The following is a 26,875-nucleotide window of genomic DNA, read 5'->3' on the forward strand; positions in this document are numbered from 1 at the left end:
GCAGCTAGCTCAAAGCCGAAAGGACGGCTAGCGGCCGACGGTGCTGGTGGTGAACGGCGAATCCGATGTTCTAAGGATCAACACACCATTGGAACCTGGAATGTAAGATCTATGAGCCAGGGCAAATTGGATGTGGTTATTGGTGAGATGTCAAGATTAAAGATAGACATTTTGGGCGTCAGTGAACTGAAATGGACTGGAATGAGCCACTTCACATCAAATGACCACCAGATCTACTACTGTGGACAAGAGGACCACAGAAGAAATGGAGTAGCCTTCATAATTAATAGTAAAGTGGCTAAAGCAGTGCTTGGATACAACCCAAAAAACGACAGAATGATCTCAATTCGAATTCAGGGCAAGCCATCTAACATCACAGTGATCCAAATATACGCCCCAACCACAAATGCTGAAGAAGCTGAAGTAGAGCAGTTCTATGAGGATCTGCAGCACCTACTGGACAACACGCCTAAAAGAGATGTTATTTTCATCACAGGAGACTGGAATGCTAAGGTGGGCAGTCCTATATTCCTATTTCCTAAGGAATATGCAGTGGAGGTGAAGAATAGATTTAAGGGACTGGACTTAGTAGATAGGGTCCCGGAAGAACTCTGGACAGAAGTTGGCAGCATTGTTCAGGAGGCGGCAACAAAATACATCCCAAAGAAAGAGAAAACCAAGAAGGCAAAATGGCTGTCTGCTGAGACACTAGAAGTAGCCCAAGAAAGAAGGAAAGCAAAAGGCAACAGTGATAGGGGGAGATATGCCCAATTAAATGCAAAATTCCAGAGGTTAGCCAGAAGAGATAAGGAATTATTTTTAAACAAGCAATGCGCGGAAGTGGAAGAAGACAATAGAATAGGAAGGACAAGAGACCTCTTCCAGAAAATTAGAAACATTGGAGGTAAATTCCAGGCAAAAATGGGTATGATCAAAAACAAAGATGGCAAGGACCTAACAGAAGAAGAAGAGATCAAGAAAAGGTGGCAAGAATATAGGGAAGACCTGTATAGGAAGGATAACAGTATCGGGGATAGCTTTGACGGTGTGGTCAGTGAGCTAGAGCCAGACATCCTGAAGAGTGAGGTTGAGTGGGCCTTAAGAAGCATTGCTAATAACAAGGCAGCAGGAGACGACGGCATCCCAGCTGAACTGTTCAAAATCTTGCAAGATGATGCTGTCAAGGTAATGCATGCTATATGCCAGCAAATTTGGAAAACACAAGAATGGCCATCAGATTGGAAAAAATCAACTTATATCCCCATACCAAAAAAGGGAAACACTAAAGAATGTTCAAACTATCGAACAGTGGCACTCATTTCACATGCCAGTAAGGTAATGCTCAAGATCCTGCAAGGTAGACTTCAGCAGTTCATGGAGCGAGAATTGCCAGATGTACAAGCTGGGTTTAGAAAAGGCAGAGGAACTAGAGACCAAATTGCCAATATCCGCTGGATAATGGAAAAAGCCAGGGAGTTTCAGAAAAACATCTATTTCTGTTTTATTGACTATTCTAAAGCCTTTGACTGTGTGGACCATAACAAATTGTGGCAAGTTCTTAGCGGTATGGGGATACCAAGTCATCTTGTATGCCTCCTGAAGAATCTGTATAACGACCAAGTAGCAACAGTAAGAACAGACCACGGAACAACGGACTGGTTTAAGATTGGGAAAGGAGTACGGCAGGGCTGTATACTCTCACCCTACCTATTCAACTTGTATGCAGAACACATCATGCGACAAGCTGGGCTTGAGGAATCCAAGGCTGGAGTTAAAATCTCTGGAAGAAACATTAACAATCTCAGATATGCAGATGATACCACTTTGATGGCTGAAAGCGAAGAGGAACTGAGGAGCCTTATGATGAAGGTGAAAGAAGAAAGTGCAAAAGCTGGTTTGCAGCTAAACCTCAAAAAAACCAAGATTATGGCAACCAGCTTGATTGATAACTGACAAATAGAGGGAGAAAATGTAGAAGCAGTGAAAGACTTTGTATTCCTAGGTGCAAAGATTACTGCAGATGCTGACTGCAGTCAGGAAATCAGAAGACGCTTAATCCTTGGGAGAAGAGCAATGACCAATCTGGATAAAATAGTTAAGAGCAGAGACATCACACTGACAACAAAGGTCTGCATAGTTAAAGCAATGGTGTTCCCTGTAGTAACATATGGCTGCGAGAGCTGGACCATAAGGAAGGCTGAGCGAAGGAAGATCGATGCTTTTGAACTGTGGTGTTGGAGGAAAATTCTGAGAGTGCCTTGGACTGCAAGAAGATCCAACCAGTCCATCCTCCAGGAAATAAAGCCAGACTGCTCACTTGAGGGAATGATATTAAAGGCAAAACTGAAATACTTTGGCCACATAATGAGAAGACAGGACACCCTGGAGAAGATGCTGATGCTAGGGAGAGTGGAAGGCAAAAGGAAGAGGGGCCGACCAAGGGCAAGATGGATGGATGATATTCTAGAGGTGATGGACTCGTCCCTGGGGGAGCTGGGGGTGTTGACGACCGACAGGAAGCTCTGGCGTGGGCTGGTCCATGAAGTCACGAAGAGTCGGAAGCGACTAAACGAATAAACAACAACAATGTGTAAGCATATAAAGTCTGATTTTGTTACCACACATTAAATGGCTGTGGAGAAAGGAAAAAAGAGACTGAACACACTTCCAGGTCTTGCACTGCTCCTGGATTGTTTCTGAGCCAATTCATTTCCAGCTCAGCTTTGGCGCAAGAAAAATGGCTGTGAAGATAGTAGGACTGCTGGATTTCCATAGAGTTTCTGGGTGGGTTATTCTTCCATTTGGCCTCAACCTGCCTCATGGGTTTTCACTACTCCATGCAGGAGTTCCGGCCACCATAGCACTGACATAGCTTTTCACTGGCCATTTAAAATTGGGCAGAGACAAAATGCATTGCTAACTCAGATGATGAAACTGCTCAGATGCAGCATGTGGGAGCAGGACAGGGGACTAGCTGGATGCTCCTTTTTGTGGTGATCAGCTGGAGGAAGGTTTCAGCATTTTAAGGGCAATGAGAGGGAAGATGATCATGACTTATCCTGAAACTTGTGCAGAACAATGCAAACATGGAGTAAGTAAAGTGGGCTAAGGGAAACTGGAGCAGCAAATAAAGGGGAAGTGATGATGTGAAAAAGAGGGGGCGTTTGCCCACATTATTGCTGTGTAAATAGGAGATGGGATTCATGGAATGGTGGTTTAGTTATTTATTATTAGTTCCAATTTGCCAGCTTTTGCCTACTGTTCATTGGGTGATAGCAATGGTTTGCATATTAGGCAAGTCCTGCTATGAAATGGGGAAAACTGTCTGTAGCGATGTCAATTCTCCCAGTTGTTCAACAGTGTACAATTAAATTAATAAAGCTCTTAACACCAGAAAACATAACAGAAAATTAATGGCTTCCACTGTCATTTTGATGCAGTCATTTGCAACCCAGCTTTCCGCACCAAAGGTTTCATAAACGGAAGCAGTTTCTTCTTTAAACAAGCATAGTTAGGAGCTGAAAGCAAAGTCATTTTCCTGCCCCTCTCCCCAAGATGTCCTTTGAGTGAACAAAATATTTTGTAGATTTTTGTAGAAAATATTAATGTCTACAAAAATTTTGTAGTCAGATTAATGTTGCAGGATGCTGCTTTTAGTGGGACAAATATACATAGGGACTTAAAGTTTTCAGGGTGATTGACCAGGATGGGGTGGGAGAAATTGATGCCTTTAACAAAACTTCATATTGATGCCCACTCAGATGCTCTACTGCCAGTAGAGAAACCCGTACTGGGTCTATAAAATAATAGTTTCTGAGGAGCAAGAAAGATGCCATGATCTCACCTTGTTCATGGCCTACAGTATGCCATCATGTTCTCATGGGTATGTTCTATGAATCATAAAATCATAGAAAGTAAGGGTTGGGAGGGATCCTGGAGATCATCCAATCCAATCTCATGCCCTACCATAGCATCTCTGACAAGTAGCCATCCAGTCTGTCCATCACTTACCAATGTAGAGTTGTCAGGATACAGAGCGAAGAACCACGCTGAGATCAGAAGATCTGACTCTAGTGTTTATTGTTCTACTCGACAATACAAAATCCTGCTAAACTGAAAAGTTGCCAGCAAATCCTACTATTAAACCCCAGAAAGCTAAGGCAGTTCTCTTCTGGTCCTCTTGATTGGAAACTGAAGAGATTCAGTACTGCATGTGCGCTTTCCCCCCTGAAGGGGGCCCCCCTCCCCTTCACCAGCAATCTCCATAACAAGAGTGTTCCATTGTTGAACTCTTATGAAGAGGCAATTCTTCCTGATGTCCAACCAAAATCTGTTTCCTTGTCATTTAAATTCATTGTTTAGTGTCCTCTGTTTTGCATCAACTCTGAATAATCCTCCTCTGTCTTCTGCATGATAGTTCTCCATATGCTTGAAGGTAGCTGTCATGCCTCTCCTTCTCCATGCTAAATGTACTGAATACCCCTAGCCATTCCTTATAAGTATGTTTCTTTCAAGCCCCTTATCCAATGCTCTCCTTTGGCCCTGCTCCACTTTGTCAATACCTTTGCTAAAATGTGGTTCCCAGAACTGGAGACATTATTTAAACCTGGTCTGAACAACACAAATAGGGAGAAATTGTGACTTCTCTTAATCTTAACAATAGAATTGTATTTGCATTTTTTGTAGCTTCATTACACTGATAGTTCGAATCAGCTTGTGATCCATCAAGACCCCAGATCCTTTATGCACGTACTATAATATGGAGATGATTTTTCCTACCTTAATATAGGACTTTGCATTTGTCCCTGTTATAATTCATCTTGCTAGTTTCTGTCCACAGTTTCAACTTATGAAGATCCTCCTGGATCTTTATACTGCCAACAAAGATATTTGCTATCTCCCCCATCTTTGTCAGCAAATTTAATAATCATATTTTCTAATCCCTCATTCAAGAAATTTATAAATATGTCAAACAATACAAGGCCTACAACAAAGCCTTGTGCAGTTCTATACATAGTTATCTGCATTTTCTCAAGTATGGGAAATCTTTTTTTTAATGTGCTTTATTTTTTCTGATGGCTTGCCTGATTTGATTTGAAGACAATTCCTCTTTTCAGAGAAGATGGAAGAAAAGTAGGAGCTGAGGAGCATTGCCCTCTCCTGTACCCTTCACCATCTTACTGTATTTTCCATACAGCAAGCTCACCCCTTCTTTTTGCTTAGTACTGCTATAGACAAAAAAAGCCTTTTTCATCCTTTTTAGCTTCCCCCGTGAGCCTAAATTCATAAATATAAGTTTAGCCTCCGTTCCAGGAGGACAAACAGGCTGCATTTGCAGCATGAATGGTTCTTATCTTATCAGGATAAGTGGGAGCTCCTGGGGGTCCTCTTTTGCCCAGGACCACAGGCAAGTGCCCTTTCCTGGCATTGCAGTTGCAGCCAACCTGCTCTGGATCCACTTGGAGGCTGTGTAAAATCCATGATTGTTGTTAACTTTATAAAAAGATCAATTTTAAAATTAATAATAATTAAAGTTTAAATAAGTTCAGAATATCCAGAGAAGAAGGAAAGAATGGGAGGAAATGAGGGTGCTACTGTATATAAATGCTTTCTGAATAATGCTTTTCTTTCTTTTTTTTGTAAATTTTTATTTCATAACATTATCAAATCCCCCTCATCCAAAAAGAAAGAAACAGTTTTAAATGCTTACAAAATATTGATGGCAATTATCAGTTATCAGTGACTAGCGGGTTTATATTATGACCTATAAGTTTACATCCAGTTTGGTGTAGAGCAGTGGTCTTTAAATTTGAGATACCTGAGGAACCCTTCTCAGTGTGAAAAATCAGTGCAGAACCCATCCATACATATGTTTTGTGCAATATATTTTATTTGAACAAAATGTTACAATTAATGTTGCAATAATACATTCCATACAATATAAACAGAAACTGTCACGTGGAACCCCTGGATGATTCTCAGGGAACCCTGGGGTTGCAGGGAACACATTTTGAATACTGAGTGTGAGGAGCTTAAGGCACCAGGCTAGAGTCCAGGAGACCATGAGTTGTAGTCCTGCCTTAGCAACAAGGCCAGCTGGGTGACTTTGGGCCAGTCGCTTCTCTCAGCCGTAGGAAGAAGGAGGTGGCAAGCCACTTCTGAAAAATGCAGGGGGCAGTCATTAGAAGTCAAAACAACACAAAGGCACAACTTTTAAGCGTGTGTGACATACAATTATACTTTCTAGTTCTATACTTTAACTAAGAAATATGTAAACATTTTAACATGACACTATTGCATGCATTTGCAATTTACTCATATGTTTGTATTGTGGCACACACATTTGTACTTGGTTTGGGAAAAGTTGCACAAAGCATTTTTTCTCCATGCATGGCATGTCAGAAATTAGAGGGAACATTGTTTACTATGAAATACAGAGTTCATAAATCCAATCTGAATATGAATTAGCTTTTCCAAAAAAGGAGGGAATATGCTTAATATAAGCACAGGCCCTCTTTTTATATTTGACATCAATATCCTCATGATTTAATGAGGGTTCTTATTTATAGATTTCTACATTCAAACACATTTTTTCAGAGATTGGCTAGTTTTAGCTGAAGATTCTTGATTTGTCAGAATCAGCAATATGTATACAGTCATGGACAATTCTATACAGAAGAACAATTTCCTTAGGAAGACACTGTCTTGTTATTAGGGGATAAGAAAAGAGTGATCTGTCTCCTGACTGGGCATCTGGACAGTGTAAAGGGGGATTGCAATACTCCACAAATTGGCAAGCTGAGTTGTTGAGATAGTAACATGAACTGGACCACTTCAGCTAACAAGAGGAAGATGACAGTTTGAAAGCTGATAACTTCTGTAGTGAAAAAAAATAGTAATGTCATTCTCTAATCCATTCCCGTGCTTGCTGCTGCTGCTGCTGCTGTTCAATTGTTCAGTCACTCCTGACTCTTTGGGACTCAGTAGACATAATTTCAGCAGCATTGTCTGTCAGTAACTGCTTCTTTCAGTTTGTAAACTCCTGCTTGTGTCATCAGTGACAATACCTAGCCACTTCGTCTTCTGTCAACCACTTTTTTTTCCCCCAAGCGTCAGGGTCTTCTTCAAGTGTCTTGGCTTCACATTATGTGTCCAAAATATTTAAGCTTTAGCTTCATTATTTCATTATTAAGGCTTCCAGTGAGCAGTCCAGTTTGTTGCTTCTCTTCATGCAGAGAAGAAAAAGACAAAAATAAATTCTAGAGAACAAAATCCTTTAAAGAAGAAGGAAGGAAGGAAGGAAGGAAGGAAGGAAGGAAGGAAGGAAGGAAGGAAGGAAGGAAGGAAGGAAGGAAGGAAGGTCACATCTAAATTACCTCAAATTTTAAATAAATATATCAAGAAAATATATCTATATCTATATACCTTTCTCCAATTTCAACACTGTGATTCAGTTTTTAAACAATGAATTAAACCTAGACTAGCTAAAATCATATTGACCAGTCTTGCCTTTCCTTCAGTACAAAGCTAATTCAAAGTCTGATAGTCAACCAATTTCATTAAGCTAACTTTAGAGTCTGGGACACGAGCATTCTTCCACGACTACATAACCATCTTTTTTGCAGCAGTCCAAGCCTGATATATCCAAAATTCTTCAAAGATTGAAAAATTCCAGATTTTTGGACTATAGTTTAACAAAACATTTAACGTTTTTAATCTTTAACTGCATTCCAAGGACCTGATTCACTACAATGATAATGTCTAACCAACAAGGAATTGCAGGTGAACACATCTATAACTCATGCACCAAAGTTTCTTCAAATTTATTATGTATATAGCATAGAAAGGATGAAAGTCAAGCTTATTCAAACATTCTTTGAAGGGCCAACAAACCCTAAAGAGAATTTTTTGCTGAACTAAATGTTTTTGTCATAAGAACAAAACACTATATTTTGTTCTATAAGATTATAGAATACTCTAATTTGCTCTTCTAGATTTATTTTAGATTTTTAAAAATCTGATAATAAATTGTCAGTTTAGTTTCAGTAAAGCCCTTCTCCAGTGCACTCAATGACCCTGGAGTTTCAGAGGTGATGAGGGCATTGGGGCCAAGCAATGTACCTAACAAGTGTTTTAACTGTATGTACTGCTATTCAGCTGTTTAGGTAAACTGTATTCCTTTTTTTAGAATCTCAAAGGTTTAAAATATAATTATTAACAGTTGATTAAGTGTAATGATCCAATTATGAGACCAATCTTTCTGAAAAAAAAGTATTACCGGCCATTTTTAAATAGAATTGCTTCAAACTGTCAATTTTTCATGACAGAAAAAAATTAAATTAAAATTTTCCTCCCAATTTAAATTTTCTCACCTTTTCAGTGAAGGTAAAGCAACTAATTTCTACTGTAATTAAACCAAGAACTTGTTAAGATTTCAGGGGTGCCAAATAACAGCTCTTAAATTGGACTCACAATGATACAGAGCAATATTTCCATTCCAACACTTTAAGCGTAATGGTATTGGTTGAAACTGGAAAAATTAAAACCATAATCATAACAGGAAGATCCTGGGTATTTGTTCCTTCCATTAAAATTTAGCCATTAGATGATCAGTTTAGGTAAAATTTCTGAGGGAAAACAACATAGTTTTCAAAATATGTATCAGTCTTGATGCAAACATATAATTATAATAATAGTATCACATTTCTATTCCTAATTTAACTACCTTGACTCCAATATGAAACCTAAGAAGTATAAAACCAGCCATACAAAAACCCTGTATAATTGGCCTAATCCCAGTAATAACATTTATCAATTATGGGTCAGAGGCTATAATTACCAAGCTACACTAAATTTATGTAAGTAACCTTATCATTAATATCAGCCTAATTATAGACATCTGCTCACTAATCTTTACACTACTTGCTGTTTTTGTTGCATGATCAATCCATTGTCTGATACATAGACGCTAAGGTCCTCACTGACATATTTGATACATATATACTTATTTTTCTCGTTGTAATATTTATTCTTGTAACTGCAAATAATACATTTCAAAAGAGTGGGTAGGTGTCTCAAAATGAAGAGGAATTCTATTGTGCCTACTGACTGGTTGAAACAGTGACTTCAGCCATAAAGCCTTACATCTATAATCACACTAGCCCTGCTGGGCTGTCCCTCACTGTCACCTGGCTTGTTATAAATTCATCATGGGATAGTCAACCTATTTTTTCCAATTAAAAATTATTAACAATGTGCCCTTGGGAATAATCCAAACAGCAATGGGTAAATCAGGTCAGTCTGAAAGAATAATAGTGAGGCATCTTTCTACCCTTTACTTTTTTTCTTAGAAGGCAAGGAAAACAAAATCAGGGTTCCATTGAATTAGCTTGTCTTCTATTGCAACTGTAGCGCTTTCACCCTTTGCTGGTGCAAAGATCACCAGCCTGCTATTTTCAGAGGCCTTTATTTCACATGCTAGTATTTTTCTATTAAAATATACTGAAAACCTCTGAACAAACTCACACAACATTTAGCAGCACTCAGTTGGCCATGTCCTACATCAGTTGCAAGTCTGGATTTTGTCAGGGAAGGATTCAAAAGGAGAATTTAAATGGGCTGAGTTTTGCTGCAGTTTGAATTAGAAGGTTTTTCTCTGGAAACAAACCTGTCTCAGTCCCACTTCTAAACTGTATGCTAAAGAACAAGTAAATTGCAAAAACATCCTCTAAGCCACCTCTTTCTTACTAGCATGTCATTAGATGCTGCATTGTGTTGGCATTTGAAGGACACAATTTAAAGTAAAAAATGGAAGGAAGTATGCATTTTCTACTTATTTATTTGCTAGATTTCTATCCTAGTTTCTTCCAGAAGTAAAAGGCAGCATATGTAGATGGTATAGATGGGCTGCCACTCAGTTACAGCCCTTGAATTCTTCCACATTTTCTCTGGAAAGCTCTGGTTTCTAGACTGATAAAATAAGATTCAGAAAGAGTATTTGTATAGTTTGATTTAGCTGAGCATATCAATTTTTGTTTTCCATCTTGATTCTGTATCAATACTAACAAAATATACTGCCTGGCTTCACTTATCATATACTAAACAGTCAGGCTGAGTTTATACCATGTACTGAGCTACAAAATAGCCAAATATATTTTAACCTAAAATGTATGACCCCAACATGATGAAACTCATTTTATAGCCCAAGACAACACACAAGGACAAGAACTCATCTGTCATCTGACTAGCCATACAGTGTGTCCATACAGTCTGAGGGGGCTGCTGTTCAGAAAGCACACACTATGCATTGGTGTTTCTTACAGGTTCCTTTTGGGAAACCTTCTGGAGAAATTGAGGGCAATTGTCTCTTCTTCCTGAGGTCAATTTGTGATTGGCCTGGAGTTTGGAAGGCTAGAATTGTCAGCCCCTTGCTTGGCCTAAGATGTGCTGGGTCTGCAGGGGGAAAAAGGGCCTATCTAGGCAGGCTGGAGGAGCTACTGTGAATGACAAACACAATGTATTGATTGTTTTCTAAACTCGGCCCAGCCGATAGAAGGTAATTAATGACTCCATTTGCCTCTGTACCAACAAGAACAATTGAGTTTGAAATGGCAACAACTGGCAGTGATGTGAAAGCTCCCTAAGGGAGATATTGTGGAAAGAAGGTGACTGGCCCTGGTTGCTTGGGGACACACGCAGGAACACATCCAAGGAGGAGAGGGCAAAAGGAAGGAGGCAGGAGTTGAGGCAGACTGAAAGATCAGGATAAAAAAGCATCAGTGAGGTAAAAGATGCTTTGGAGCTATGATCACTGAAATAAAAGGCACCCTTAAATTCTCCAAAAAGAAGTGGATGCCAACTTAGGAGAACCATTCAAGGAGATTACCTTAGCTGAAGACTTTAGCTGGTTCTTTTAACATGCTAGGCTAAGATGGAGTTAACTAGTTTGTGGTTCAATATGCTATGCAAACCAGTGTGATTAGTTGGTGGCTTGGTTTCTTGAGCTAGTAAATGAGGTAATTTAGTAATCCATGAGAGAGCCAGTTTGGTGTAGTGGTTAAGGCATCAGGCTAGAAACTAGAAGACCATGAGTTCTAGTTCCGCCTTAGGCACAAAGCCAGTTGGGTGACACTTTCTCTCAGCCCTAGGAAGGAGGCAATGGCAAACCACTTCCGAAAAACCTTGCCAAGAAAACTGCATGGACTTGTCCAGGCAGTCTCCGAGAATCGGACATGATTGAACGGATTAAAAAAAAAAAGTAGTCCATGGTTGCATGAACAAGTTTTTGCTCTTTCCATTGAGTCATAGAATTTGCTTGCTTTCTATTTTAATACAAAATAGATATAGATATACTGTAGAGATAGAGATAGAGATGATATAGATAGATCTGTAAACCAAACCCCTATTGTCCAAAATAGCTTACATGTGCTTTTTTCAAATAACAAAACTGATTTATTTTTTTTATTTTTAAACCTCTTTCTTTTTTTAGTTTATCTTATTTATTTATTCATATTTTCATTTATTTTAGTGATTTATATGACTGCCCAACTTGGAAAATGTGATTCTGAAACAAAACATTTGGTCTAGTGGTTAAGGCTCCTGGCTACAGTTCTAGTCCCGCCTTAGGCATGAAAGCTGGCTGGGTGACCCTGGGCCAGTCCCTCTCTCTCAGCCCAACTCACCTCACAGGGTTGCTGTTGTGGGGAAAATACGAGGATGAAGGAGTATTGACTAAGGCCTCTGAAAGCCACCAGGGTCTCTTAGATTATACAAAGCCACTCTGCCATCTTTGCCCAGAGGTCAAGTCTGGTGCCACACTCAAAGCACACATCCAAGAAGGGAGTAGTCTCTTCTGTGCCCAATCATGTTTCAGTCATACACACCAGGTTGGCCGCCTCATCCATTATCAAATCATGGATGAGGGAGACCTTATTAGTGTGGACCTGGCATTCAGTAGCAGCAGCCAAAAGCTTTCAGGTGCTCAGTCTACTGAGGATCTGAGGATCCAGAACTGGAGTGGAGCACAGGAGGGTAGAATGCCAAATCAATATACTAAGTGTGGCCCAACCCCTGTCTCTTACCATATCTCCCACTGCTCATCACTACAGAGATGTTATTGCCTGCCCCTCCTCCCTCAGACCTACCAGGCAACCCCAACCCACATCCTCCCTCCCCTGGAACAAAGAGCCCACTCTTACACCTCAATCCCTGTTGAGCACCAAAAGAGAAGGATTGGGGCAAGTAGAACTATGTCCAGATCTTCTGAGTCCTGTTGGAGCACACAGGAAGTAAAATAACCACCACCTCCATGGCAGTCCATGCACTAGCCCTCCAAATGATCCACAGGCCCACTCCTGCTGCCACTCAGCGCTGCTGTCTGGAAGTTCATACCCTCCAAAATACCATAGGGGTGGACATCTGCAGACTGCTGCTGCCACCACTCAGAAGGTAATGAAAAGAAGGCTTAGTCAGACACATGTCAACACCACTGCCACCCAGACAATAATTTGGCCAGCTCTATTGCCATTGCCAACAAGTGACACAGTCTTGTTTTCTCCTTATATCCTTCTTTCCATTCCTCTTGTTTCCCATCCCCTCCTCCTTTCATTTCATAATATATTGCAATCTTTATTTTTAAAGGCAACAATTTGATTTCTCTATAGTTTATCTACTCCTACTATCAAATTGGTCTTTATACTCATGTCTACTTTTTACAGTGTCAATAATGTTATATATGTTCTATATTACTGTGTATGAACATCTTGCCTTTTGTCTTTTTAAGCAGTGCCCCTCTCTCCAATCATATGAGCTATATTGAAGATTTGTATCTCAATACCATTATTTATTATATAGAAATAATACACAAATGTATATGGCCTCCACTCCCCACTTGCTTTGGACATTTTCTTTTAGATGTCTAACAGCTATTGGACACTGCTATCACCCCACCCTAAGGCTTTTAGCCCTGTTCACACACCTCAGGATGTATGTCTTAAATGTTAACAGCTCCATGTTTCCTAAATAAGATTTGAGAAGGGGACGAAATGAGTTATTCCTGATTGTCACAAATCAACTCAAGCCACTTTCTGAATGGAGGCTATGGCCTTGAAATGGTGAGTTGTGCATCACTTGCTAAGCAGGTAGTCCATGTCCTAGTCAGTACCATTTATTTTTATTTCAGAATGAAAACATCAGCATCCTAACACAGAATGTTACCTGATGCAGAATCTGAATACATTTGCTGGTTAAGCCTTAGTCTCATGGTCTTCTGTTCTCTGAGTTTGCCCCTTCTTTTGATTTATTTATACTGCAGTCCTATACATGTTGATCCAGAGATAAATCCGTGCAAGAATGTAGGACTTACTTTTCCCACTTCTTTCATCAGTTTGCCATCTTTCTTTGTGCAAGGCCTGTCATCTCTGAGATCCTGAGTGTGTGCACAGACCAGCAATAATCCCTGAGCAGAACTATCAGTGGGATATGATTGATCAATTGAATTCCCTAGCAGCTGAAAAATGTGGGATTAAATAGTTTATTGTATACACAATGAATTGGAACTTGATGTGCATTTCAAGTTCATTTTGCCGGCCCTCTGCCACAAGATCAGGCAATCAATAGGGGAGCAGATATCATATATCACTTCTCTCCATCTTAGGGAGAACACCATAATCTCTTGCAAATTTAGAGTGACAGTCTTGTCAAGATCCGAAGGTACCTGAGTAAATTAGGGAAAAGGGAGCTTACAGTGGCTTGAGAAAGCTCAGGTTTCTCTCGCAAACTAAGTCACTGTGTATACACGGATATTTATGCACAACCATCATTGTAAATACTAAGGTGGCTACTGGGTAGAGTGTGTTAATTAGATCACAGTTCAGTTTGCAGTGCCTAAAGTGAAGATGATTTAGGTTTTAGGTTCTTAGTACAAAGAAAATGTAAGCAATGAAGTGTTCATTAGTTCATTATCTCCAGTACTTTTGAGTTGCACAGAAATTTTGGTGGATAGGAAGATATAAGGCAGAAACTGATTTTGCTCTTCCCAAAAGACTGACACTGTGATACAGTCACTTTTTAAAAATAATTTTCAGATGCACAAATATGATGAATTTCAAATATAGGGTGCTTTTACACCTAGGGAAAAGCATGCACATGAGGTGTTGATTTTCATGTGTCAACACTTTGCTGTATGTACAATGCATGTTTGGAGGAAGCTTGCTGGTATGTGAACATTGGGTCAGATAGCTAAGGCAGTTTGGCAGTTTGTATAGGCAAATCATCGCAAATTCATAACACTGAATTATCCCACTATTAAATTTGGGATTGAATCTGATTCCCAGAGCTGTTGCTACCACTGGAGAAAGGAAAACTTCCCTTGTCTTCAATGACAGCCTTGTTTTGGCTAATGTTGACATAACAGTGAGCCATCAACTGATCAGCTAATCTCTGTGCCAAGGAATGGGAGACAATATTTCTCTTTCAAAGCCAAAAAATGTCCTGGGTGGCTGTGTTGATGTTTCACTCAAAATCTACAGTCTACTGGATGCCACTGGCATCCACTGTCACACCCAGAGTGGTGGTTTTCTTTTTTTAAGAGAGCTGAAATTCATGAAGCAGGGGCTAGAACATTAGCTGACATTAAGCAAAAAGTAAGACTGAAAGAGAAGGATGAATGCTACTGAGAAAAATGGGCTGGATGAGCATGAAAGTGGCAACAGGATCAAGGAGAGAGAAGAGAGAGAAAAAGAATCAGGATCTGAGCTATGCTGATAGAATCTTTTCAATGTACATTTATAGCCGAATAGCCTTCTGGCTCACAAAATGAGAAGACACATATATAGAAATAAATATATCAATGTGATTATTTATATTCCAAATATGAAAATCCATCACTATTAGGAATGTCCTCTAATATCAGAAAAGTGTTGCATAAGGAACATTGTCTTTTATCTGATTTTTTTTCCTTATAACTACTTACTGCCCTTGAACAGTACTGTACAAGAAAGTGGTTTCCTTTCTATCCCAGGTAGTCTCACCCACAGGACACTTCTCTTCCTTTTCTGTTCCAGTGGTCTTGCAGTCATTTCACATAGCCTTTGATGCTGGTGATTTCTGAATATTCCTGAATATACATGGATTCTTATTTGTCAATCCATACATCCCTTTGACTATGCATGTTTTTCTCTCTCCACACTCATATAGCCAAAGCAATTAATGTAAACATTTATTTGACTATTTATTTTATTTGAATTTGACTCAGTCTGTCCTGTCTACATGTATTATCCTCTGAACAAAAAGAAAGAAAGCCTTGGGATATAGATGGAATTTTGGTGATTTTTTCCAGGGCATGTGGTAATAATTTTTTCTTTAAGCCTTCACAAGAGAGAAGGGACACCGTTGTGAGGGGAAATGTGAAAAATGGTAATTTCCCAAATGCAGCATTACCATTTTGGAAAATATAGTTTCAGCTGTTCCAATGAAATAGCATGAGATATAGGTGAAGGAAGCAATATATCCAGCTGTTGAACCTAGATTTTTTTTTCTTACTGCAAAAGTGTAAAGTGCAAGTTCGTTCAATAAGTATCTTTAGCATCTTTCTATTTGCACCCCACTCCCCACCCCGTATATATTTAGATCATCATCTTTCTCCTATTGTTTTCCTTTATGTTAGGAACAGGTTGGACAGGAATTATCCTGGATAACAACTTGACGGGCTCCAAAACACTCCAAAGTTTCTTAATTTAAATTAAACTTTTAGGGGGAGATGGGCAGTGATAGAAATGTGAAAAATAAATAAATAAATAAATATTTTTCACTTTTCTTTCTACCTTGTCATTGAAAGCTACAACCCATTTCAGTCTAGAAAATGACAAATTGTAGCTAAATAAAATAAATGTTTGCAATAATAATTACAATATATAAATAATAATAATTACAATTCATCTCTTGCCTGACTTGAATGAGGACATTAAGAAGTGACTTACCAAGTCTGCAAGTGACACATAGCTGGGCACAGTGGCTACTAATTTCAGAGGACAGAGGAAAGATTTAACAAGATCTAGACAGGCTTGAAATTAATATGATGGAATTTAACAGGAAGAACTCTAGAGTTCTGTATCTGGGCAGGAAAAAAGGAAGGCACAAATATAGGCTGGGCACGGTTTGGCTGTAATGCATGTGAAAAGATCCAGGTGTCTTGGACAGAACAAATTAAACAGGAGCCAGGAGTGTGATGTGCAAAAAGGTAAATGATATTCTAGGGTGCATTAACAAGAGCATAACACACAGGTAACAGGAAGAAATTCTTCCATTCCATTCTAATCTTGTCAGTTCCACTTTAAATACCAAATGTGACCACAGTTCAAAAAGGACAATGACAAATCAGTGCAAGTTCAGAGGAGGGCTATTGGGATGATGAGGGATCTGGAAACCAAGCTATATAAGGGATGCTCAGGTTATCTAGATATGTTTAGCCTAATGAAGAGACAACTGAGATATTATAGCAGTCTTCAAGTATCTGAAGGGTTGTTACACAGAAAACAGAGTGGACTCATTCTCTGTTGACCTAGAGGACAGGGGTTAAAATTACAAGGAAGAAGGTTCATGTCACCAGCCAGGAGAACACCATATACTAATCGGGAGATTGATACAGCAATGGGGCAGAGATAAATTTGATGAGGTGGCAAGTTTGGACAGGTGGTTGTTCTGCTTCTCCTGACCCACCCAACAACTGTTCAGTGGGCTATGTGCAGCAGCACCCTTTCTGCCCAGAGAAGAAAAGAAAAAAATGGCAGCAGTGAAGAGTGCCCAGTATCTAAGGGGAGATGATGTGTCTGCATCAGCTTGAAGTGCCCAGTGGGTGATGGACTGTTCCTACCAACTAAAGGACTCCTGAGTATGCTGCCAGTAGAATATCAGCCAAACCAGTCCATATCCTAAAACTACTGTGTACTGAGGGAGAAAACGATACTTTAAACTGGAACAGTTAAACACAATTTAAACCTGTTTCAGTTATGGGCTGGAAATGAGATGAAGGCAATTGTATGGCAATAAAGCAGAAAAAATAGGTTACCACGCATGTACATATTATGATTCAACGCAAGCAGGGAAAGGCTCAGAGCAAGAGAAAAAGTAACAACACAGCGGAGAAGAATAGCAGGGCCAGAAGACATAGGAAAACTTCCCAAAAGTGAAGTCTTGGGCAGTTGTCCACTCTGACCCTTCATCCTACTCTTCCATCTTGGAAAGCCAATAAGAAGACTCTGGATGCAGGAACAGCAATCTGGAGGGCAATCTAGAAAAAATCCTATAGGCAATACATGACTCAGCAATTGTGCCAAAAAAGCTGTTCTGTGGTTCCTACAGGATTTGTCCCCAGGACAAAGGTTTCATTCATCCAGTGAGCTGAAGTTTGTATCCTTGAGATTTAGATTTAATAGAACTCTTGGATTTTGAACATTTTGGATCAGTGATCACAGCAAACAGCTCTCCCCCCCATAAGAGTGTTGGAGAAGGAAAACAGCAGGAGGCTGCGGGCTTGTACTAATCAATATGTAATATTGTCCACGGTCTTATAAGTGATATTGCATTATGTTACAGTATATAATGCAGTATTGATTATATCATATTGCATAATCACATATAAACAGAAATGTAGAACAGTCAGGAAGACCAAAACAGAGTAGTAAACCGGAGGGATATATGATCTGCATCCCGAGAATTTCCTTTGGTTGCAATAGAAAAAACAGTCAGCTGTTTAAAGGAGATGGATGTTTCCTTCATACAGTAATGCAGTTAGTTTCTTCTACCTCTCAATGGTGAGGCCAGGACTTATTTTTAAATCTCTGGATTCCAGCCACATAATGGGCACAGCAAGACTATACTGTAGAGACTTAACATTTTAAATATATTATCATATTCACTATCAAGAGAATATGGAGCAGTTTCTTCTCTTTTACAGATGTGCCATATTTCTCTGGTAAAACGGGAAACTGCAACACCTTAGCCCAAGGCAAGAATAGTGCAAATTACATGGGATGTATACTAAATAATTTCTGCCCTGGAAAAGTTTTGCTTTGTATGGCTAAAAATGTTACCAAGAAGTCTTATACTTGGAATCTATGTAACACAAGGTTACATATTAGTATTATGGTGCTAACAGCAGTCAGTCTAGCTGCTGAGACTGCACATGTATTCCTATGGGGTATAAGTAGGAGCACACCTTGAGTTAACTCAAATAGGTTTTTGAATCATACTTTTAGAGTATGTCTTATCTTACCTGATGTGGCTTTGCAACTATTGTACAAGAACTGCTCCTGTTGAAAGATGGAGATATTTCTCTTTCAAAGGCTAGTGAAAGCAATGGCATCATACAGGAAATGCCAAGATGCTTTCTTTTAAAGGGTACAGATTGTTTGCAACCTGCATAAAGGTTTCTTTCATATAGTAGTTATTAACTGTGCCTCCCCTGGATTCATTTATTTATTTATTTGCTTGTACTGCCTGTGGTAGATTTGTTTTTTAACAGTGGAAATTTGCCAAACGAACATTCACCACTAGGTTATAATTCCTTGCAGCCAAATTATACCAATCGATGTAGAGCACAATCTTTAAGTTAAATATCACCCCCAAGGGTATAAGTGTGGTTTCAAAGGCGGCATATTTTCTCTAAAAGGGGAAAGTTGTAGAAGCATCATGGGATATTAATCTGGGATGGAAGGAAGGGTCAGCTAATTCCTAGATTTGCAGGAACTGAATGAAGCCATGGAATGTTTTTAGCAAAAGAAAAGCCATGCTAATGCCCTCTTATCTCTCCCTATGTCTCACAGAAGTATCCGAGGGCTCGGTCCCCAATGGCGATTCCCAGAGCAGCGTGGACAGTTTGCGAAAGCACCTTCGTGCTGACACTTTCACACAACAGCAGCTGGAAGCATTAGATCGGGTCTTCGAGCGCCCTTCTTACCCTGACGTCTTTCAGGCATCAGAGCACATCAAATCTGAGCAGGTGGGACCCTGTCTGGGAAAACAAAGCCAGTGGGATCCTGGCAGATGCAACAGATAACCGTTGGTTCACTTCTCTGCTCTTGCCTTATGTTCTAGAAGGGTCTCCATTACAAATTTTAACAAACATTCCTTCCAGGGAAACAGCAGTTGTGTGAGGGGCATACTTAAAAGAATTATTAAAATAAAACTACCACTCCAAGGACTGGGGGTGAGGACCATGGCAATTGAACTGCCATAAAGCTGATTTGTAGTGTAAAGGTGCCCTCTATTGTGCAAGGCTTGTGCAAAAAGCTGTCCACTTTTATATGGCATACAGCACATTTTTCTTTGCAGTTTTGACATATTTTGGAAGTTCATGTAGAAAACAGTATCTTCAGCACTTACAAATCACTGACAGGCAAAAAGAAGATTGGGAATTCATAGCATGAGTATTTGCACAAGTTGATATATTTATATACTGTATCATTTATTTTCCTGATTCTTTCCATGCACCTGTGCAAAACATATCTGCATGTGTACCATATCCCATGAGGGTACCTTAGAATTTCTTCTGCATTTCTTTTGGATTTGGTTTTCTTGTTGAAAGTGGTTGTCAAGAAAGTGCTGCTCTAGGGCTTCTTTTAGTTTTGCATCTCTCTGTGGCCTTCCTGGTTGGCTTTCCTAAGAGGAGCTCCCTCAGGATGTCTTCCTTTAGGCAGGGAGGCTGCAGATCCTTGGAGAGAGGATTGCATGATGAAAAGCAGGACACTCCCAGAGCTCCTTGGCACCTCACCACCTACGTTAAGTGCTGGAAGCCCTGAACCAAAAGCCTTTTGAATAGAGCTTGTTTTCCATCCAATTGAATAAGAATTTTTGAAAAAAAAGGTGGAAGAAATGTTTGGCTCAGCACAGTTTTAAACCTTAAGAACTTTCGCAGAATATACCAAAAGCCATCTACAATTCATGTCCACACATATATCACTTTAGATACATTCAGATTTAAAACAAACTATTTCAGGCAAATACACCCACCCATATATGCTACTAAATATTTCTACACAGATGCAGTATCCATGCCATTATTTAAGAATTTGAAAATACATCTAGGTATATATCCACATAAATATGCACCTGTAGGCTGTATCCTACTGTAAATAATCTGTTATTTACCTGGAACACCAACAAAAGTATGTGATGAAGTTGATTAAATTAAGCTGCTACACCTACAAGACAGAGTACTTGTTATTACACTGGTTTCTCCAAGTAGAAGGTCCAGTAGCAGATTCCACAGTTGTATAGAACTTAAAAAGAGTGACCTTCTCAGTGACAGTCTCCTCTCTCTGGAGCAGCTTGCCCCAAAGTTAGAGGTGTCTTCTTGAAGAATGATAAATACAGTCCATTAAAAGAGAGCTTTCAGGTAGAAGATCCTCCTAATGGTAGCAGTAGTTTATTTATTTATCTGTCAAATTTTTATCACCACCCATCTCCCTCCCAAAGGAGGGACTCTGGGCAGTTTACAAGAAAAACAAAGTTAAAATTCAAATAATTATAAAAACAATAAGAATAAAAATGTGATAAAATCCAGATGGCTGAAGGTTCTCTATCAGTCCATGAGTATAAAGGGCCATTCTAGGATCATTCTAGGGCACCAGCCATCCCCAAGAGTGGCTATTCCCCTTCCCGCTCCAGGCCTGCTGGCAATACCAGGTTTTTAGTTTTTTATGGAAGTCCAGGAGCAAGGGGGCCTGTCTCACCTCTGGGGGAAGAATGTTCCAGAGGGTGGGAGCTACTGCAGAGAAGGCCACTTCCAAGACCCTGCCAGATGGAGTTCTTTTACAGATGGGGTCCATAACATGTCCTCTCTGCATGACTGGGTGGGACAGGTTGATATGATGGGGACGAGACCGTCCCTCAGGTAACCTGGACCCATGCCATGTAGGGCTTTAAAGGTAATAATCAGCACCTTGAATTGGACCTGGAAGCAGACTGGAACCCAGTGCAGCTCGCATAGCAAAGGTGTTACATGTGCCAACCTTGGGGCACCTAAGATTGCCCATGCAGCTGCATTCTGGACCAGTTGTAGCTTCAGGCTATTCTTCAAGGGTAGCCCCATGTAGAGCGCATTACAGTAGTCTATATGGGAGATGACCAGGGCATGAGTGACTGTCTGAAGGGCCTCTCGGTCCAGGAAAGGGCATAACTGGCACACAACATTGAGCAAAAGCCCTCCTGGCCACAACTGCCACCCACTCTTCGAGCAGGAGTCGTGAGTCCAAGATGATCCCCAAGTTACACACTGGGTCTGTCTGGGGTAGTGTGACCCCATTCAGAACTAAAGATGACAATTTCCCAGATCCCGAGGAGCTGTTAATCTACAGCCACTCCGCCTTACTTCACCTGGGATGGAGATATATAATTGAGTATCATCAGCATATTGATGGTACCTCATCCCATGGTGACAGATGATCTCACCTAGCAGTTTCATGTAGATGTTAAAAACAAGCAGAGAGAGTACTGATCCCTGTGCACCCCACAAAGAAGGGGCCGGGGACTGGATCTCTTGCTCCCTGTCAACACCGATTGGGACCAGCCCTGGAGGAAGGAGGTGAACCAGTGTAGAACCATGCCGCCCACCCCCAACTCCCTGAGTCACCTGAAAAGGATACCATGGTTGATGGTATTGAAAGCTGCTGAGAGATCAAGAAGAGCCAGGATGGATGCACTGCCTCCATCCCACTCCCACCAGAGATCATCCGTAAGTGCGACCAATGCCGTTTCCATCTCATAACCTGGCCTGAAACCTGACTGAAAGGGGTTTAGATAATCTGTTTCATCCAGGATCCTCTGGAGCTGCAATGCTACCACTTTCTCAACCACCTTCCCCAAAAAGGGGAGGTGGGTGACTGGCTGAAAATTGTCCAGTACACTAGAGTCCAGCGATGGTTTCTTGAGGAAGAGGTGCACCAGCGTCTCCTTAAAGGCTACTGGAAACACCCCCTCTCTCAAGGATGTATTTACCATAGTCTGGACCCAACCACAGATCCCCTCCCAAGCTGCCTTCACCAGCCAGGAGGGACATGGATCTAATTGGCAAGTGGTGGCATTTACAGTCCAGAGGATCCTGTCCACTTCCTCAGGCCCAACAGGATCAAACTGTTCCCAGATAATTGGGTAAGTACGTTCCCCGGGCATCTCCACAGACCCTGTCTCACACTTAGAGTACAACCTGGAACGGATCTGAGCAATTTTATCCTGCTGATGCCCACAAAACTCCTCAGCACGGCCCTGTAGATGGATTTCTGAATCCCCTTTCCCCAAAAGGGATTGGATAATCTTAAACAGGGCCACTGGGTGGCATTCCGCGGATGTAATAAGAGCGGAGAAATACTGACATTTGTGTTAACAATATTTAAAGGTTCCAATTGCTTATTGTTTTCATTATTTTTATGGATATTCTTAGCTTTATACATTATAAGCCTCCTAGAGTCAAGAGAATAGGCAGTGTACATATGGAGGGGAAGGAAAACTGATCCTTGATATAAACTTTATATATATATATGTATATATATATGTATACTGCTTTTCAAAGAGCATTTGCAAGAAATGTTATAGTAAAGAAATGTTTAATACATTAAACTTCCTATACTCTATGGCTTACCATTTTTTAAAATTTAAAAATTATCTTAGAATTGCACATCATACTGTTACTATAAGTGTCTCTTAATTCTCCTATTGCTCCTGTATATAACAATAAACATTATGACTGATTTACTTGATATAAAATTTAACATAAAGGAATAAACTTAAGCTTACACTTTAAACAGAAAGGATGCTGAAGCTGAACTGGGTACATTATTTTGATTGAACAAACCTTGCAGTTTACAAAAACATTCATAAATTCAGTTTTCTGCTGAAGAGAGTATTTTGTGCTTTCTCAATTGCTTGAAAGATAATGTCTTCATAACAGAAGAGAATCCAGGGAGAAATCCAGTAATACTACACTATAAACTTTTACCCTTCCTATTTTTTCTGTTCAGCCCAAGCCATGAAAGCATCATCCAGAAGGAATCAGGTCTTTTCCCATTGTTTGATATCAAACAATTTTTTGCTTTGCTCTGAGAAGGCCTTCTGCATTTCCTGTCTCGAGTTACTGTTTATCTCCAAATGATTTGTCTTCTCACAAAAATCAAAAGCTTTAAATCCCACCCCAAGCAGTAAACCAACTACTAAAGTCGAAGCTGGCTTTGAGTTTCTGCTATCCCTGAGTCCCTGAGTTTATTACAATGAATAACCTTTATTTACTTTCATTAGACTATTAAACACCAGCCCAGTCATTCTTCCCCCAGAAACTCTGAATGGGGCCCATAAAACAAATCCAAAGCCTAATTGAGTTCATTTTAATTTCTCTCCAATCACAGCGAATTACTCCAGTGATAAATCAGGGGCTAGCCTCACCCCCAACAGAAAGCCTAATTTGCAGCTAATTACAAAACTGATTTCTACAGAAAGATCAATACAAGAAGGAATTGGAAATGACTAGGCAATCGTAGCTGGCCAGGGAGGAGGGAAGCAGGAGGAAAGAAGCTCATAAGGAACTAGCAGGGAGAGTAGGGGCAGGGGAAAAAAAACACCACAAAGAAAAGAGAGAAAGAGAGAGAGAGCAGAAAATCAGTTTTAATTTAATGTAATATTAATCAGAACAACTTTTCCTGCTTTTTTAATTGTCTCTCTGGTTCCTGCGTCTGGTTTGGAGGCTACCACAATAAAAAGGCAATTACCAATGCCTCTTGGACAGGACATCCTTTCAGATGCAATGAATTTTCCCCCTCCCATCCTTCTGTTAACCATGTGGCCTGCCCCCACCCCAATTTCATACCCCAGTGCACAAGGGTTGGGGAAAAAAGAAGAGAGGCTTAAAAAAAAAAAGTCCCAAGAGTGGGCTGGAGAATACTTTTCACAATGCAAACACCACAGATAACCTTTTCTATTCAGATAAGAACTTTAACCTGCCATATAAAATCACTTTTCATTCTGCAGAATGAAAATCAAGATTTTTGCATTTTCTTTGAAAAAATAAGTCAGTTACCCAATCTGATCTCCCATGTTTTGCTCCTGTTTTATCTAGGGTGGTTGCCTCCAGGGAAATCCAGATGAATCTGGCTCCTGAGGGAGGGAACTTGTATTCATAGGAAAGATGGCAGCTCTGGCCAAATCTTGTTCTTCATTTGCTTTATTTATCTCTTCTTCGCTTCCATCTGTGCAGGGACTGCATTGTACCTCTTCCTAACCTTAACTCCCCTCCATCTGCCTACTGTTCCCTTCCTTCCAGCCCATCAGTTAGAGAGCTTTCTTTTCTCTCCTCCCTAGGGTAATGAGTATTCCCTCCCAGCTCTGACCCCTGGTCTTGATGAAGTCAAGTCAAGTCTATCCACCTCTGCTAACCCAGACCTGGGGAACAACGTGTCAGGACCCCAGACATACCCTGTAGTGACTGGTAAGTGATATGCCCACTGGTGAGAGGCTATACCTTTGCTTTATCATTATTCCCATTTTGCTTGATAAGCATGCTCCCAAAATGGAAAGCACCAGAGCGCCAAGACAGACAGACAGACAGACAGACAGACAGAAAGAAAAAGAAAGAAAAAGAAAGAAAGAAAGAAAGAAAGAAAGAAAGAAAGAAAGAAAGAAAGAATGAATGAATAAGGGGAGGGGGAGACAACACTGGAATCAATAACTTCCAGGTTTAAAGCAACTGGCAAATATATTTCTCTGCAGCATTTTGGCCTGTACTAAACCCACACGTTGAATCTCCTGAGAAATGTTAAATTAAAATATTTAATTAAAGCACTTGAATATTTTAAATATCATTGATATCATCATGAACCCACAATGAAATCAACACTAAATCAAATGTCCAGTTCAGAAGCTTATTCAAGGCATAGCTTAGGCAAACCAGAGTCTTAATCGTGCAGCAAAATATGGTAATCCGTGGACTAAAACACTTCCCTGGGAAAAAGGCCCAGGCACTATAACTGAGAAAGCCACACTCTATAGAGTGACTAACTTTGTTTCAGATGTCTAATTTGATCTATGTAATATTAGTGGGAGGAACTTTACTGGGATATATGTCCCCAAAGGTATTCTTCTAACTTTATGATGGAATTTATATGAGTCTACATGAATTTTGACCAAAAAGTTTGCTAGTACTATAACAATGATGTGTTATTTAATGTCTAGTAGTAATTTATGACAGGATTCAGTCAAAACAACACCACCAGATAGGTTAAACATGAGTTTGTCTTCTGCCATCCCTAGACATAATACCATTAATAATAAATTGTTAATAATAATAAATTTATTAATGACTAATTAAGTCCTGTCCTTTTAATTAAAAAGATAAGCATCTCCTGTTAGGAAGATAACTATCTTAAATGAGGTAGAACCTAGGTTTCTGCTCGTAATAGGCCACAAAGGTTACAATTTCCAGCACACAGACCTTCTCACCCATGGACCAAATACAACCAGCAGGCATTCTGCATCTGGTGCATTCTCTGCCCAGTCTGCTAAGTTCTTCACAAGCCCAAGATAGGGAGGCTCCAATGTGCAAAAGGGCAGTTCAGGCTTTGGCTGGATTTCCTTCTCCAAAGCCCTCCATCTTACAAAATAAGGATTCAGTGGGAGAATCCAATCCTTCATTAGAATAATTTCCCCATTGCTGTTTTCATTTCTCTCTGGACCTAGTAGAAAAATGACCAATATGACTATCTTTTAGACTTGGAAAAAAAGGCTGCATGTTTTTTAAGGATAATTTCCTATGTTGCAATGTAAAATCACTGGCATTTTCTGATACTACATATATACATAAGCAAGAGGTAGCTGGGGAACAATATTTATGCAAACATAATGTGATCCCCCCCTTTTTTTTTCCTACCATGCATTCAAGTGTAAAGGAGAAGTTTCAGGCTTAAGCAAGAGGTTACATATTCTCACATTTCCTAAATGGGTTATGTATATTAATAACTGCAGTAACTACTCAGATACTTCTGGGATGTGGCTAGAGATATTTTTAAGAGATATTCTGCCTTTTGTCATAATTTTTAGATTAAATGACATTTATTAATGTACTTAAAAGATGTAATCTGCTTGTCACCATTTTTGTTGTTTTTAAACCATTTATGTTTTGATGTGTTTGAGGTATCTCACTGGGAAATTGTTCTGCATTATGGTATCTCTGAGGACATGTTAGTATAGGCATTGTGTGATGAAGATACTACATTCCTATATACATATGTGGAGCTATGATCAATTATTTTTATTTATTTATTATTCAAATTTCTATTACTGCCCATCTCCCCGCAAGGAGATGGGGGAATGTGGAATGTAGTGACAAAGTCCTATTTTTAAAACATATTTCTAGTTTTCATTTAAAACAGTGCTAAACTTTAATATATAAAGAATCCCATATAAGACCTGAGTTCAGAATGCCCTAACTATTACTATACAGTTGTCCAGTCTCTCCTGCAGCTCATCAAGATGGCCATGGAGGGCAGTGCACAGCAACCAGAAGGGAGAAGGGATGCCCACGGCAGCCAATAGGGCCAAATCCTAGCTCCTGACCACATCATCATCCCCCTCATTGACAAACATCCTAGATAATGCCCATGGCAAAAAGTTGCATCAGGAGAAGAGGAAAAACACTACTTTTAAACTGGGAAAGCTAAAGATTGTTTTATAAAGATATAAAATTTTTATATAAAAATATAAAGATCTGTTGGGGACTGGAGATAGGATAAAGGTAACATCATGAAGACGTCATTTAAAAATGGCTAGCAGGGTAGGATTAAAGGAACATGAGGATGAGCCTAGATTCTCTTTTTCTTCCATTGTTCGTCTTCCTCAT

At 39.8% G+C, this 26,875-nt stretch overlaps 1 protein-coding gene across 2 annotated transcripts in view; it reads left to right on the plus strand.

The window, feature by feature from the left end:
• Positions 1-26,875, plus strand: part of PAX2 (paired box 2) — a 152,966-nt gene that overhangs the window by 99,671 nt on the left and 26,420 nt on the right. For both annotated transcript variants that reach the window (XM_063307599.1, XM_063307598.1), the window contains exons 6-7: positions 18,822-18,997; positions 24,343-24,469. In XM_063307599.1, the coding sequence (XP_063163669.1) occupies positions 18,822-18,997; positions 24,343-24,469 (303 nt within the window). The remainder of the gene's footprint in view (positions 1-18,821; positions 18,998-24,342; positions 24,470-26,875) is intronic.

This window comes from Candoia aspera, chromosome 6, assembly GCF_035149785.1.
Source record: "Candoia aspera isolate rCanAsp1 chromosome 6, rCanAsp1.hap2, whole genome shotgun sequence".
In the NCBI taxonomy this organism is placed as follows: Eukaryota; Metazoa; Chordata; class Lepidosauria; order Squamata; family Boidae; genus Candoia; species Candoia aspera.